Source organism: Prionailurus bengalensis, chromosome B2 (genome assembly GCF_016509475.1).
Source record: "Prionailurus bengalensis isolate Pbe53 chromosome B2, Fcat_Pben_1.1_paternal_pri, whole genome shotgun sequence".
NCBI lineage: Eukaryota > Metazoa > Chordata > Mammalia > Carnivora > Felidae > Prionailurus > Prionailurus bengalensis.
The window spans coordinates 76,620,735-76,634,691 of record NC_057349.1 but is presented as its reverse complement, the minus strand read 5'-3'; the positions used below and the strand labels follow the sequence as shown (position 1 = coordinate 76,634,691).

General features: G+C 45.6%; 1 protein-coding gene across 2 annotated transcripts in view; it reads right to left on the bottom strand.

Moving 5' to 3' along the window:
• The window catches only part of NT5E (5'-nucleotidase ecto), a 53,445-nt gene extending 40,398 nt beyond the window's left edge, over positions 1–13,047 (bottom strand). For both annotated transcript variants that reach the window (XM_043593047.1, XM_043593048.1), the window contains exon 1: positions 12,648–13,047. In XM_043593047.1, coding sequence (XP_043448982.1) covers positions 12,648–12,986 — 339 coding nt within the window. In that variant the 5' untranslated portion in view covers positions 12,987–13,047. The remainder of the gene's footprint in view (positions 1–12,647) is intronic.
• Between the last annotated feature and the right edge of the window lie 910 nt (positions 13,048–13,957).

The window sequence follows — 13,957 nt, the reverse complement described above, 5'->3', positions numbered from 1 at the left end:
GAAAGCTGGAGTAGCCATACTTATATCAGACAAACTAGACTTTAAATTAAAGGCTGTAACAAGAGATGAAGAAGGACATTATATAATAGTTACAGGGTCTATCCATCAGGAAGAGCTAACAATTATAAATGTCTATGCACCGAATACCGGAGCCCCCAAATATATAAAACAATTACTTATAAACATAAGCAACCTTATTGATAAGAATGTGGTAATTGCAGGGGACTTTAATACACCACTTACAGAAATGGATAGATCATCTAGACACACGGTCAATAAAGAAACAAGGGCCCTGAATGAGACATTGGATCAGATGGACTTGACAGATATATTTAGAACTCTGCATCCCAAAGCAACAGAATATACTTTCTTCTCGAGTGCACATGGAACATTCTCCAAGATAGATCATATACTGGGTCACAAAACAGCTCTTCATAAGTTTACAAGAATTGAAATTATACCATGCTTACTTTCAGACCACAATGCTATGAAGCTTGAAATCAACCACAGAAAAAAGTCTGGAAAACCTCCAAAAGCATGGAGGTTAAAGAACACCCTACTAACGAATGAGTGGGTCAACCAGGCAATTAGAGAAGAAATTTAAAAATATATGGAAACAAATGAAAATGAAAATACAACAATCCAAACGCTTTGGGACGCAGCAAAGGCAGTCCTGAGAGGAAAATACATTGCAATCCAGGCCTATCTCAAGAAACAAGAAAAATCCCAAATACAAAATCTAACAGCACACCTAAAGGAACTAGAAGCAGAACAGCAAAGGCAGCCTAAGCCCAGCAGAAGAAGAGAAATAATAAAGATCAGGAAATAAACAATAAATAAACAAGAAATAAACAATATAGAAACTAAAAAAACTGTAGAGCAGATCAACAAAACCAAGAGTTGGTTTTTTGAAAAAATAAACAAAATTGACAAACCTCTAGCCAGGCTTCTCAAAAAGAAAAGGGAGATGACCCAAATAGATAAAATCATGAATGAAAATGGAATGATTACAACCAATCCCTCAGAGATACAAACAATTATCAGGGAATACTATGAAAAATTATATGCCAACAAACTGGACAACCTGGAAGAAATGGACAAATTCCTGAACAACCCACACTCTTCCAAAACTCAATCAGGAGGAAATAGAAAGCTTGAACAGACCCATAACCAGTGAAGAAATTGAATCGGTTATCAAAAATCTCCCAACAAATAAGAGTCCAGGACCAGATGGCTTCCCAGGGGAGTTCTACCAGACGTTTAAAGCAGAGATAATACCTATCCTTCTCAAGCTATTCCAAGAAATAGAAAGGGAAGGAAAACTTCCAGACTCATTCTATGAAGCCAGTATTACTTTGATTCCTAAACCAGACAGAGACCCAGTAAAAAAAGAGAACTACAGGCCAATATCCCTGATGAATATGGATGCAAAAATTCTCAATAAAGTACTAGCAAATCGAATTCAACGGCATATAAAAAGAATTTATTCACCATGATCAAGTGGGATTCATTCCTGGGATGCAGGGCTGGTTCAACATTCGCAAATCAATCAACGTGATACATCACATTAACAAAAAAAAAGAGAAGAACCATATGATCCTGTCAATCGATGCAGAAAAGGCCTTCGACAAAATCCAGCACCCTTTCTTAATAAAAACCCTTGAGAAAGTCGGGATAGAAGGAACATACTTAAAGATCATAAAAGCCATTTATGAAAAGCCCACAGCTAACATCATCCTCAACGGGGAAAAACTGAGAGCTTTTTCCCTGAGATCAGGAACACGACAAGGATGCCCACTCTCACCGCTGCTGTTTAACATAGTGCTGGAAGTTCTAGCATCAGCAATCAGACAACAAAAGGAAATCAAAGGCATCCAAATTGGCAAAGATGAAGTCAAGCTTTCGCTTTTTGCAGATGACATGATATTATACATGGAAAATCCGATAGACTCTAGCAAAAGTCTGCTAGAACTGATACATGAATTCAGCAAAGTTGCAGGATACAAAATCAATGTACAGAAATCAGTTGCATTCTTATACACTAACAATGAAGCAACAGAAAGACAAATAAAGAAACTGATCCCATTCACAATTGCACCAAGAAGCATAAAATACCTAGGAATAAATCTAACCAAAGATGTAAAGGATCTGTATGCTGAAAATTATAGAAAGCTTATGAAGGAAATTGAAGAAGATTTAAAGAAATGGAAAGACATTCCCTGCTCATGGATTGGAAAAATAAATATTGTCAAAATGTCAATACTACCCAAAGCTATCTACACATTCAATGCAATCCCAATCAAAATTGCACCAGCATTCTTCTCGAAACTAGAACAAGCAATCCTAAAATTCATATGGAACCACAAAAGGCCCCGAATAGCCAAAGGAATTTTGAAGAAGAAGACCAAAGCAGGAGGCATCACAATCCCAGACTTTAGCCTCTACTACAAAGCTGTCATCATCAAGACAGCATGGTATTGGCACCAAAACAGACACATAGACCAATGGAATAGAATAGAAACCCCAGAACTAGACCCACAAATGTATGGCCAACTCATCTTTGACAAAGCAGGAAAGAACATCCAATGGAAAAAAGACAGCCTCTTTAACAAATGGTGCTGGGAGAACTGGACAGCAACATGCAGAAGGTTGAAACTAGACCACTTTCTCACACCATTCACAAAAATAAACTCAAAATGGATAAAGGACCTAAATGTGAGACAGGAAACCATCAAAACCTTAGAGGAGAAAGCAGGAAAAGACCTCTCTGACCTCAGCCGTAGCAATCTCTTACTCGACACATCCCCAAAGGCAAGGGAATTAAAAGCAAAAGTGAATTACTGGGACCTTATGAAGATAAAAAGCTTCTGCACAGCAAAGGAAACAACCAACAAAACTAAAAGGCAACCAACGGAATGGGAAAAGATATTCGCAAATGACATATCGGACAAAGGGCTAGTATCCAAAATCTATAAAGAGCTCACCAAACTCCACACCCGAAAAACAAATAACCCAGTGAAGAAATGGGCAGAAAACATGAATAGACACTTCTCTAAAGAAGACATCCGGATGGCCAACAGGCACATGAAAAGATGTTCAGCGTCACTCCTTATCAGGGAAATACAAATCAAAACCACACTCAGGTATCACCTCACGCCAGTCAGAGTGGCCAAAATGAACAAATCAGGAGACTATAGATGCTGGAGAGGATGTGGAGAAACGGGAACCCTCTTGCACTGTTGGTGGGAATGCAAATTGGTGCAGCCGCTCTGGAAAGCAGTGTGGAGGTTCCTCAGAAAATTAAAAATAGACCTACCCTATGACCCAGCAATAGCACTGCTAGGAATTTATCCAAGGGATACAGGAGCACTGATGCATAGGGCCACTTGTACCCCAATGTTCATAGCAGCACTCTCAACAATAGCCAAATTATGGAAAGAGCCTAAATGTCCATCAACTGATGAATGGATAAAGAAATTGTGGTTTATATACACAATGGAATATTACGTGGCAATGAGAAAAAATGAAATATGGCCTTTTGTAGCAACGTGGATGGAACTGGAGAGTGTGATGCTAAGTGAAATAAGCCATACAGAGAAAGACAGATACCATATGGTTTCACTCTTAGGTGGATCCTGAGAAACTTAACAGGAACCCATGGGGGAGGGGAAGGAAAAAAAAAAAAAAAGAGGTTAGAATGGGAGAGAGCCAAAGCATAAGAGACTTAAAAACTGAGAACAAACTGAGGGTTGATGGGGGGTGGGAGGGAGGAGAGGGTGGGTGATGGGTATTGAGGAGGGCACCTTTTGGGATGAGCACTGGGTGTTGTATGGAAACCAATTTGTCAATAAATTTCATAAAAAAAAAAAAAAAGATATCAACATTGCTTCTTGGCAGTCGCTACCAGCACAAAATAATAAAATGTGAATGAACAAAAAAAAAAAAAAAAAAAAAAGGACTGGAGGCAGCAGCACACCCTCTCATCTAAGGATTGAGGGGAGAGCCTGACCTATTACACAATGGGGCTCAGTTGCCGATCACTCAGGGAAACTCAACAAGGACTTTAAGAGGAGAGGACTACAAATTCAGTTTGGTTTAGTTGATACATTTCTGGAGTTGTGGACCATTTCCAGTGTTGGGTTGTGCTCTCCCTGGCCCCTTAGCCATGGGCCGGGTCATGGTGGTCCTGGCAGGTGAATGTGGCCTCTGACTAAATGACAGAAAAGATCCTGGGGCACGGCCCAGCTCACGTGCACTTCAATGTTTGTTGACCGAATGAACAGGTACTGAACAGACAGCATTTCCCATTTCCCACATCAGATGGAAAAATTTACAAACTCTCTATGTGCAAAATACATATATCAGCATTACATTTAGAATTATCTATTCGCCGGATGGACTTCCATGCAGGTTTAACTATATCTCTGAGGGGCTAGAGGGCTCTAGCTAATGTGTGGATTATATATGGAATCGATTATTCAGGTGAGGGAAAAGAGGTGTCAGAGAATTTTCAAATTCTAGTTACGTGGTTGAAGAAAAGACACTGAAGGAGTTCACACAGTATTCAGATGTATCTGTAACTGAAGAGCAGAAAGCTTCCAGCTCACTGTGTGATTTGTTTCTTTTTGTTTGTTTTCCAATTTTCAGTTGGGTAAACACAGAGGCCAGAACAAGGACAAGATGAGCAAAGAAACCGCCTTTGCTTCCTCCCTCTGTGTTTGAGGCCGGTCTCACCCCGCCCAGCTCTGGTGTAGAACTCACTCTGGAAGAGAGGAAGTAGAAAGGCCATGACCACAGCCACAGGATGGAGTGGGGGCCACTGACATCACTGAGGCTTGGGGATCAACAACCACCCAGACTCTCAAAACTTCTGAGGTCTGAGCTCTATGAATAGCTACTAACTTACTTTGCCTTAAAAACAACAACAACAACAACAACAAAACCATTGTCATCAGTATACCTCTTTCAAACTTTCCAAATTAGCATTGTTAATTTGTCTTTCCAGGACATGGATTTGCTATAGAAGATAAAGTAATTCTGAGAGTTTCTTTGATGTGAGAGACTTTGTAAGCACCTGAATATAAGGTGACTTCCCCTTGCTTAGGGATTAGTTTTCTGTGGAGAAGAGGAAACATGGCAATCATCCATTTGGGCATCTGTGACACATAAATTAAGGCTTGATGTTGTGTCTTCTGCAGACCAGATTTTGGTTCCTGAACTCCCATGCTCAGGTGTTAGAATTTCAGTCATTTTTGCTTTGCTTTGCTTATGCCCCACCTTCATAGGTCTTGCTCAGCCTATGTGGTCAACAAGGGCTCAAAAGGGCACTGCCCCTCTATCCACTGAATAGCAGGTTTCTCCCTAGCAGGTCTGATCCGCTGTCCTTGGCACTTAGCAGAGAGCCTGGAGCATGCAGTTCTTAGTGAGTATTTGTGGAGTGAATGAATAAATGAGCCTCAAAGACAACAGGCTTGAAACTGGGCTCATCACCGTACCGTTCCTTAGGCCATCACCTTCTATTACATATAGAGTAATGCTCTATCCAAATCCTGTGAACCTCTATCTGGAAACAGTGGCCAACTCAAGGTACCTGGGAGAAGACCCAATCCATCTCTCCACAAGGAAATAGCTGTCGTAACAGCAACTGTGACAGAGACCTAAGAGAGTTGTCACTCAAACTGAGACTTGTATGTAAAATTAAGTTCTGGGACAAACCAAGTTACCCCTCCAGTCCCCCATCCTACAGATGAGGAATCCGGCGGCCAAACTCACATAGCTAATGAGTGGGAAGAGACAAGCAGTAAAACCTGGGTGTGGTGATGTCTCGTCCAAATCTCTTTCCACAGCCCCTGTCTGCCACAGGCCACAGGGTCCAGTCCTGTCCAATCAGCTCAGGAGAAGCCTTTAGACTGCAATTCTGTGCAGTAAATAGCAGGCTTCAGCTGTCAGGGGGTAAGGTTCAGTAGAAGAGTCCGTGCTCCCGTGTGGTAGTGTCAAACTGCTGACTCCCGGTGCCCCTGGCCTGAACCCTCTTAGTCATCTTTTGATTACACCCTCTCCTGAGTCACCCCTGCCAACAGAAGGTGAGCACCTCCAGCACTTCCTAACACCTTACTGAGAGCCGACGTCATGCTAAGCGCCTCCCGTGTGCCACCATGTCCTTTCAACCCCACAACAACCCAAGTGGTGAAGACCATCATCGCACCCACCTTAAGCATGTGGAAATGGAGGCTTCAAGAGATGAAATAACCTGCTGTCAGTCCACAGAGAGGGGACTCGATCCCAGGCTGTCACCCCAGAGTTTACTCTCTTGGCCCCATGCCATCCTGCCTGCCCGCTGAAGCCTTCCCATGGACTCAGCCTTTCTCCCCCCATCACAGTTCAGTGACCACCTCACCCTAGACTGCTGCCCAGGCTCTTCTCCATCCTCTTCCGGGGGGGGGGGGCGGTCTTCTGTCTCCCATCCATTTCTGCTCATCTTCCAAAACTGTGACTTCCCTATGTCACTGACAGTTTTTTTCCCTCACATCAACCAATTCTCCAGTTCTCTGGGGTTACAGACTGGGTGCCCAACAATTCGGTTCAAGTCTGCCACTATCTACCTGGAATGAGCACCATACCTCACCAGTAAAAGGGCTCAGTGCCTACAGGACGGCCCTCACTTCAGGTGCCAGCTGCCAGTCCTGGGCACCTCTACTTCTGACCAACCAGCTATAAACTGGGGAGTTGACGGACCTCCTCCACGGGTTGGATAAAACTCAAAGAAGTCAGAGAAGTGCTTTAGTTACTATTACTGGTATATTATAAAGGATACAACTGAGGGACAGCCAAGCAGACAACATGCATAGGGCAAGGCATGCAGGGGGCCAGGGGGTGTGTAGAGCTTCCATGCCCTCTCTGGGCACACCTCCCTCCCAGTACCTCAGTGTGTTCACCAAACTAGAAGCTCTCTGAACCCCAGCATTTAGGGGGGTTTGTCACATAGGCATGGTTGATTAAATTATTGGCCATTGCTGATTAACTCAACCTCTCACCCGTCTCCCCTCCCACGAGGTTGAGGGGAGACTGAAAGTTCCAATTCTCTATTCATGCCTTGGATTTTCTGACTGCCAGACCTTTTTCTGAAGCTATCTAGTAGTCCCCAGCCATCAGTCATCTCATTAGCATACAAAAGGCTCTCCTCACTCAGGGGATTCCAAAGGTTTTGGGAGCCGTATGCCAGGAACTGGAATAAAGATGAAATATCTGGTTGTTTTTTTTTTTATTATTATACCACAGTTGCCTTCTACTCAGAAACCTCCAATGCCCCCAGCCCCCACCCTGCTGTGACAAAAGAGGAGAGCCCAAACTTTTCAGATGGCCATTAAGCTGTATAAAAGCTCATCTCCCATGACTCCTGCCTCCTCAGTTCTGGTCCAGAATCTTGCAGATTCCTGCGATTCCTGCCTCTGCACCTCTGTCCCATCTGCCTGCCCCTTCGTTGAATCAAAACATTTCACTGAACTGAAACTGAATCAATGTGTTTAGAATTGTGTGGAACCTCAGAGATGAGGTGGATCAAACCTCTTATTTTATAGATGAGGAAGTGGTGATCCAGACAGGTGAATGGCATAGCCCCAGGTCACAAATTTATTATTGGTTAAAAGGTAGAGAGAACAGTACCAATGTCTGAATTTCTGGTGATGAGTGCTGGAGATGATAAGCTTCAAATTAATAAAATTAATAAACTCTTTTTAAAAATGTTTATTTATTTCTTTTGAGAGAGAGTATGTACATGAGCAGGGGAGGGGCAAAGAGACAGGGAGAGAGAAAGAGTCCCAAGCAGGCTCTGCATTGCCAGCGCAGAGCCTCATGCAGGTCTCAAACTCATGAACCATGAGATCATGACCTGAGCTGAGATCAAGAGTTGGACGCTTAACCTTCTGAGCCACCCACCCAAGCGCCTCACCAAATTAATAAACTCTTATGTAAACTTTCAAAAGCACAAATCACAAGGCAAAAAAAAAAAAAAGAGAGAGAGAGAGGCAGAGATTAATTTGATTATACCAAATGAAGGATTTCTGTTCAATGAAGGATTGAGTTAACACACATAATCAGAAGATAAAATTGGTCACAGATCAATACCTAGAACTCCTGAAAATCAGGAAAAATAGAGTAAACCTAATGTTTAAAAAAGAGCAAATGAAGTGAACATGCAATTAGGGAGGAGAAAACCTCAAAAGTGAATATACCAAAGTCCGCAGTTATTGGAAAAATACAAGATCGAATAATGAGATGCCATTTCATACCTACTGGAAAGCTGGATAATGCTGCAAGATAGGAGTAAGGATTTGGGGATTCACATCTGTGCGGGTGTAGAGGTCAGGGAGAGTAGAGCATGCCAGTCCCACAGGAAAGCAATCTGGCAGTCTTTAGATGTAAGGATACACATCCCTGGGACCAGCAATTCTGTCGTGGGGTATGGATCCCAAAGAAATCTTCCTAGGCAGGAAGTGGAGGAAGCTATTCAGAGCAGCCTATTTGTGTAACTGCAGCATAACTGGTGCCATCTCCAAAACCGTCACCAAAGAGCAGATAGTAAAATGTACAGAGATCTCTGTGGAGCACAGTACACAGCAGACACAGGATGACATGGACAAAGTGAAAACAACCAGTTTAAAAAAAAGCAGAATCAGACCTATAAGTACAGAGAACAAACCATTGGTTGCCAGAGGAAAGGAGTATGGGGTTGGGCAAAATGGGCAAGGGGGAGTGGGAAAACAGGCTTCCAGTTATGTAATGAAGTTACAGGAATACAAGGCACAGCATAAGGGCTACAGTCAATGATACTGTAACAGTGTTGCATGGTTGTATGATGACAGATGGTAGCTACATTCGTGAGTACAGCAGAATGGCATAAACTTGTCCAATCACTACCTTGTAACTTGAAACGAATGTAACATTGTGTGTCAAGGATACTCAGATAAAACTAAAACAAAAACCCAGACAACCAGTTTAGGGCAAAAGCAAGAAACAGAATGAGCTGAGCAACAGGAGGAGTTATATAAATTACATATTTATATATAAACTATATATATATAATACATAGGTATATATTTAAAACATAAGAACCCTAACTATATATATGGGCACATGGGTGGCTCAGTAGGTTGAATATCCGACATCGGCTCAGGTCACGATCTCTGGTTGGTGAGGTCCAGCCCCACATCTGCCTCTCTGCTGTCAGCCTGTCAGCACAGAGCCTACTTCAGATCCTCTCTCTGTCCCCCCTCTCTCTGCCCCTCTCCCGCATGTACTCTCCCCAAAACAAATAAATACTTGAAAAAAGAAAAGAACCTTAACTGTAATAAAGGTTCTGGAAGTACACACAGGAACAAAACATGAACATCAAACGGAATGGCTGCCCATGTAGGAGGTGGGGAATGTTGATGAGAAGCGATTTGATTAGAGGTCCGCTGGGAGAGTTAAAGGCAGGGGCCCCAGTCCCCACCCTGCCTGCTGGCTCAGGCACCAACAGGCCATTTGCTAAGGCTTCAGCTGCAGTCTTTCAGACAGAAAGTTGGAGGCAGGGGCAAGCACCTCAGAAGCAGGCCGGCTACAAAGGAGGCTGCCCTTCTCCACTGAAGCTATTTCCTCACAGCCCACTCTGAAGGCGGGAAGCCCACCTCAGGGCATGAACCCCTCAGATTGTGTGCTTTGGGGGGAGGTGGTTCAAAGTCCACTCGACAAGTAAAATAGTTTAGAAAATGGGGCTTAGGAAAGACAGTGGAGGGGGCAGAGGAGGGATGGTAGAGTGTGCCAGGCAGTCGGAATCGGATAAACTAACACTGTAAACCCAAACCTTCCATTGTTTTGTTTGCTTCCTGGCAGCGCATCCAGAAGTAACCTTTACTGAGGACTTACTATGACCCAACAGGGTGCTAGGGATTTTTACACTTGTCTTACGTACTGTTCACAGAAATCCGACACGGGGGTGGGAGTTATCCCTCTTGTTTTACAGTCAGGGAACAGGGGGCTCAGAGAAAGTACCCCAGCCAAGCTCACACTGTGACTGCATCCACTTGGTCTTCCTCATGCCTTCAGGGGCACTAATCCTTCCATGGAGACAGCTAGCCAACTAGTGGCTTCTGACATTCTCCCTCTAGCACTTTCTGCCCAGCAGCTGGGTTTAGGAGGTTTCCAGGCTTGCCCCAGGCCCTCCAGAGGTATGAAAACTGTTCCAGCAGCTCTGTCTGGGACACACAGGTCTAGAAAGTCAACACCTCTTCAGAGGCTCCTGCTCTAGGGAACTCCTGGGGTTGAGCTAGATTCTAGTAGCTTCCTCTTTGCCCTCTATACTCTTGAGTCCTTAGACGTGGCTCCTCTAACCAAGTCCAGTTTCTAGAGAACTGGAAATGCCCCTGAACAACTCTTTTCCATCCTACCCTAAATCTCCAGCTTCCTGGGATTTAACATGTGGAGGGTGAGTGGGTGGAGTGAGGGAACATTTATAACAGAACAGCAATAAATTCCCTGAGAGTAGAATAATATAAACAAAAAATGACAGTGAAAAATCTCCTTATCACACACTAAAGCATAACAAGACTAGAATTTTATGCAGGTCAAATCATGTTTGTCAAACCCCACAACTGCAGAGTAAGTCCTGATGAGATACTATCAGGAACATGGCCATCAGCCTTCCCCCATTTTATCTCCTGTTAACATATAGTAGCTTATTTTTCCTCAGGCCTCAGTCCAATGATTTTGAGTAAAACTTAAAATTATTGCATCCAACAAAAAGCATTCTAAATAATTTCCAGTGGGGAACTGCTGTAACTTGCAGAAAATGGTTCCAGCCTCAGCCAGAGTTCTATCATAAATACTTGATATGGTGATTAATATCATGGGATCAATTTGACTTAAAGAGGAAAACATTAGTATTAGGGAAAACTAGGAATTCTCCATTTTTTTTTCCACCTAAAGGAGTTTACATAGCCATGGAGAAAAGGATGCCACAAGAAAAAAAGTTGAGAGTTGTGGTTCACATGATATCAAAACAAACTCACATAATGTTTATTTTCACTTCTGGGAGGAAATGAAGACGTAGACTAGTTAACAATTCAATTCAATAAATATTTATTCTGTCAGCATCGCACACAAAACACCAGGTAGGTTGGGCTGTGGAAATACCAACGCTAAGAGACCATACAGGGTTCTTGAGACCCATCATTCTTCTGTGGAGTCCAGACAGATGCTGGTGAGCCGCCCCCACTCCATCTGTGGACTTGCAGGGCTTAGGGATCTGTTTGAATTGTTGTGCTTTCAGTGACCCTGATAACCTTATGACCAATAATCAGAATGGAGAGGAGCTCTCTGCCCATCTCTCACCTCTCTGAAATGAGCTTTCTTTTTGGCAGAAAAAAGCCAAACAGCTCTACCTTATCATCTTTTCCCATCTTCCTCTCTCCACGTTTCCAGGGAAAAAATAACTTCTGTGCTCTTCTGATACCAAGTGTATTGTTAGCCCTCTGTATCCCAGCCTGGACCACACCTCTCCTTCCTTTCCCTGTACGTGGGCTCCACAGATTTCCCTGCTTTGTTCTTCCTCTTATAAAGCTCTTAAGATTTCTTATCACCGGTTACTCCACAGAATCCCTTTAGTCTAGGATTTTACACAGGGTTAAAGTTGGGTGGTGGTTTGATTAAAAAAATAAACCAGATATATGTTTTGGGCATATTTATTACTGTGAAACCCCTCCCTGCTCATTTTCTAGAATTGAGTCCAAGAAGTAAGGCATTGCCTTTAACAGAGCATTTGGGAGCTTGGATTTAAAACTCTTGCACATGTTTTAAGAGTGCCTCATCTCTTAAGTTGGATTCTCTTCCTATATCTCTGCTGCCAAAGAGATTTTATTGAAATCCTCTGAAACCCCAGTGTTCCAGCATTTTGGGTCTCTCTGGAAGTTTCTTTCTTTTGTTAAAAAAACATAGAGTAGTATCTGGTAATAAAAGTAACATTTACAGAGGCCACACTGTGTGCCAGTCAACCCTCTGAGGCAGATACAATTATTCTCCCCATTTTATAAAGGCTGGAACTGAGGCACAGAGAGACAGTAAATAACTCGCACACAGAAGGTAGTTGCACCAGGAATCTACCCCAAGCTTGTGAGCTTAATCGGGCTCAAGCTCCAACATCAAAGGGATCTGCAATCCATTCTTATCTTGTCTCCCTTTTGGAGCCCATGACCAGGGCACTGTACCCAACCTCTTTGAGTTGAGTTTTCCTTCCAATAAAAACGAAATAAAACATTCTACTCCTGACCCTGGCTTTGGATAACTGCCACTGCTCCCATGTACCCCAGCTGACTCCCCTGGGAGGTACGGCTGTGTCCCTCTCCTCTAGATGCCCCCCCCCCTCCAGCGGGGGGGGCGGGGTAATCAAACGCATCAATCTATTTAAAAAGAAATCATCCAAAGGACTTTTATGTCTGTATCTACCCGGCACGCCGGCGGGAGCGTCGCTTTCTCCCCACAGCGCTCTGCGTCCTGTTCCGGGCCGGCCACTCGATGCCCCGCCGTCCGCTGCTCCTCCGCGCTGGGTTCCCTCTCGGTTCGGGACTCCCACCCCAGGGCTCCCCAGCCTCCCCGCTAACAAGGCGCCCTCTTACCATGGCGTCGTAGCGCAGGGCGTTCATGAAGTGCGCCACCTCGGCGCCCTTGTACACCGTGAACCAGATGGTGCCCTGGTACTGGTCGCCGGCGTCAAGCAGCAGCACGTGCGGCTCGGCGCGCCGGATCTGCTGCACCTTGGTGAAGAGGCGCGCCACGCCGCCCACGCAGCGGCTGGCGTTGACGCACTTGCTGGAGTCCTCGCTCGTCTGCTCCAGCCGGCTGTGCACGTCGTTGGTGTGCAGAATGGTGAGTTCCCAGGCGCCGGCCGCCGGCCACAGCAGCGCGCCCAGCGCGAGGAGCCGCAGCGCCGGCGCCCGTGAGGCTCCGGGGCCCATGGCTGCGGCGCGGGGAGCGGGGAGTGCGGACTGGCCGGGCGAGCGGCGGCGAGTGGCGGCGGGAGCTGGAGCTGGGCGCCCTTGCCGGCGGGGCTGGGCGGGGCGGGGGCGGGCTTCCCTCGGCCCGGAGGCCGGCCCCACCGCCGGGCGCACGCCCGCGCGGTCACCCGATCCGACCCTGGCACCCGGGGAGGCCGGGCGCGCCCGGGCTGGCGGCTGGCACCCGCTGCCGGCAGGAACAGTAGGGAGGTTGTTCCCGGCGGGGAGCGGGCCGCCGGCCCCGATGCCGGGGTGCCCGCAGCCCCACAGCTGGTGTGCTGCCTTTCCGGGGTGCGAGGGAGGAACCGGAGGGGCCACCCCGCGTCTAGGTCCTCGCTGTTTCCAGCCTCATTTGAGGCACGAGTTTTTCTCAAGAGGAAAGCACGGTTTGTGTTGGGCTTGTGGTTGCGCGAGCTCATCACTTGAAAGAGCGAAAGTGGGAAAAGGGAGGAAGAAAAAATGGGCGAGATGACGTACCTGGGGGACAGGGGGAGAGGAGTGCAGAGAGGCAGGAGAGAAGAGCGCTTGCCCTTTGTGCTGTGGAAGCCAAAAACGGACTGTGAGACTTGGCTGCCCGCTCTCTTTGCAGCTGGAGGACGCACCAAGTGCATGTAGTTTAGACGTAGAACCTGACAATTGAAGACCATCCCAATCCAGTCCAACGTTTGTTCACAATTAAAGCCTTAGCGACGAAAAGGTATCGGTGCGGGAACTGGTCTTGGAAGCGAAAACAGACCATAGGAGTAAAATCAGCAGCTACGTGGACGTGATGCTGCCTTCCGTTGCTTTTTTAGGCACTTTTGTTGTTTCACATGGTAATGTTTTATGGACTTCTTGGTTTTTTAGGTGTTAATGTTTTAAGGATGTGGCGTGTGTGGGGGTGGGGGTTGGGGGGGGTGGGGGGGAGGGTGCGCACGCACGTTCGTGTTTGT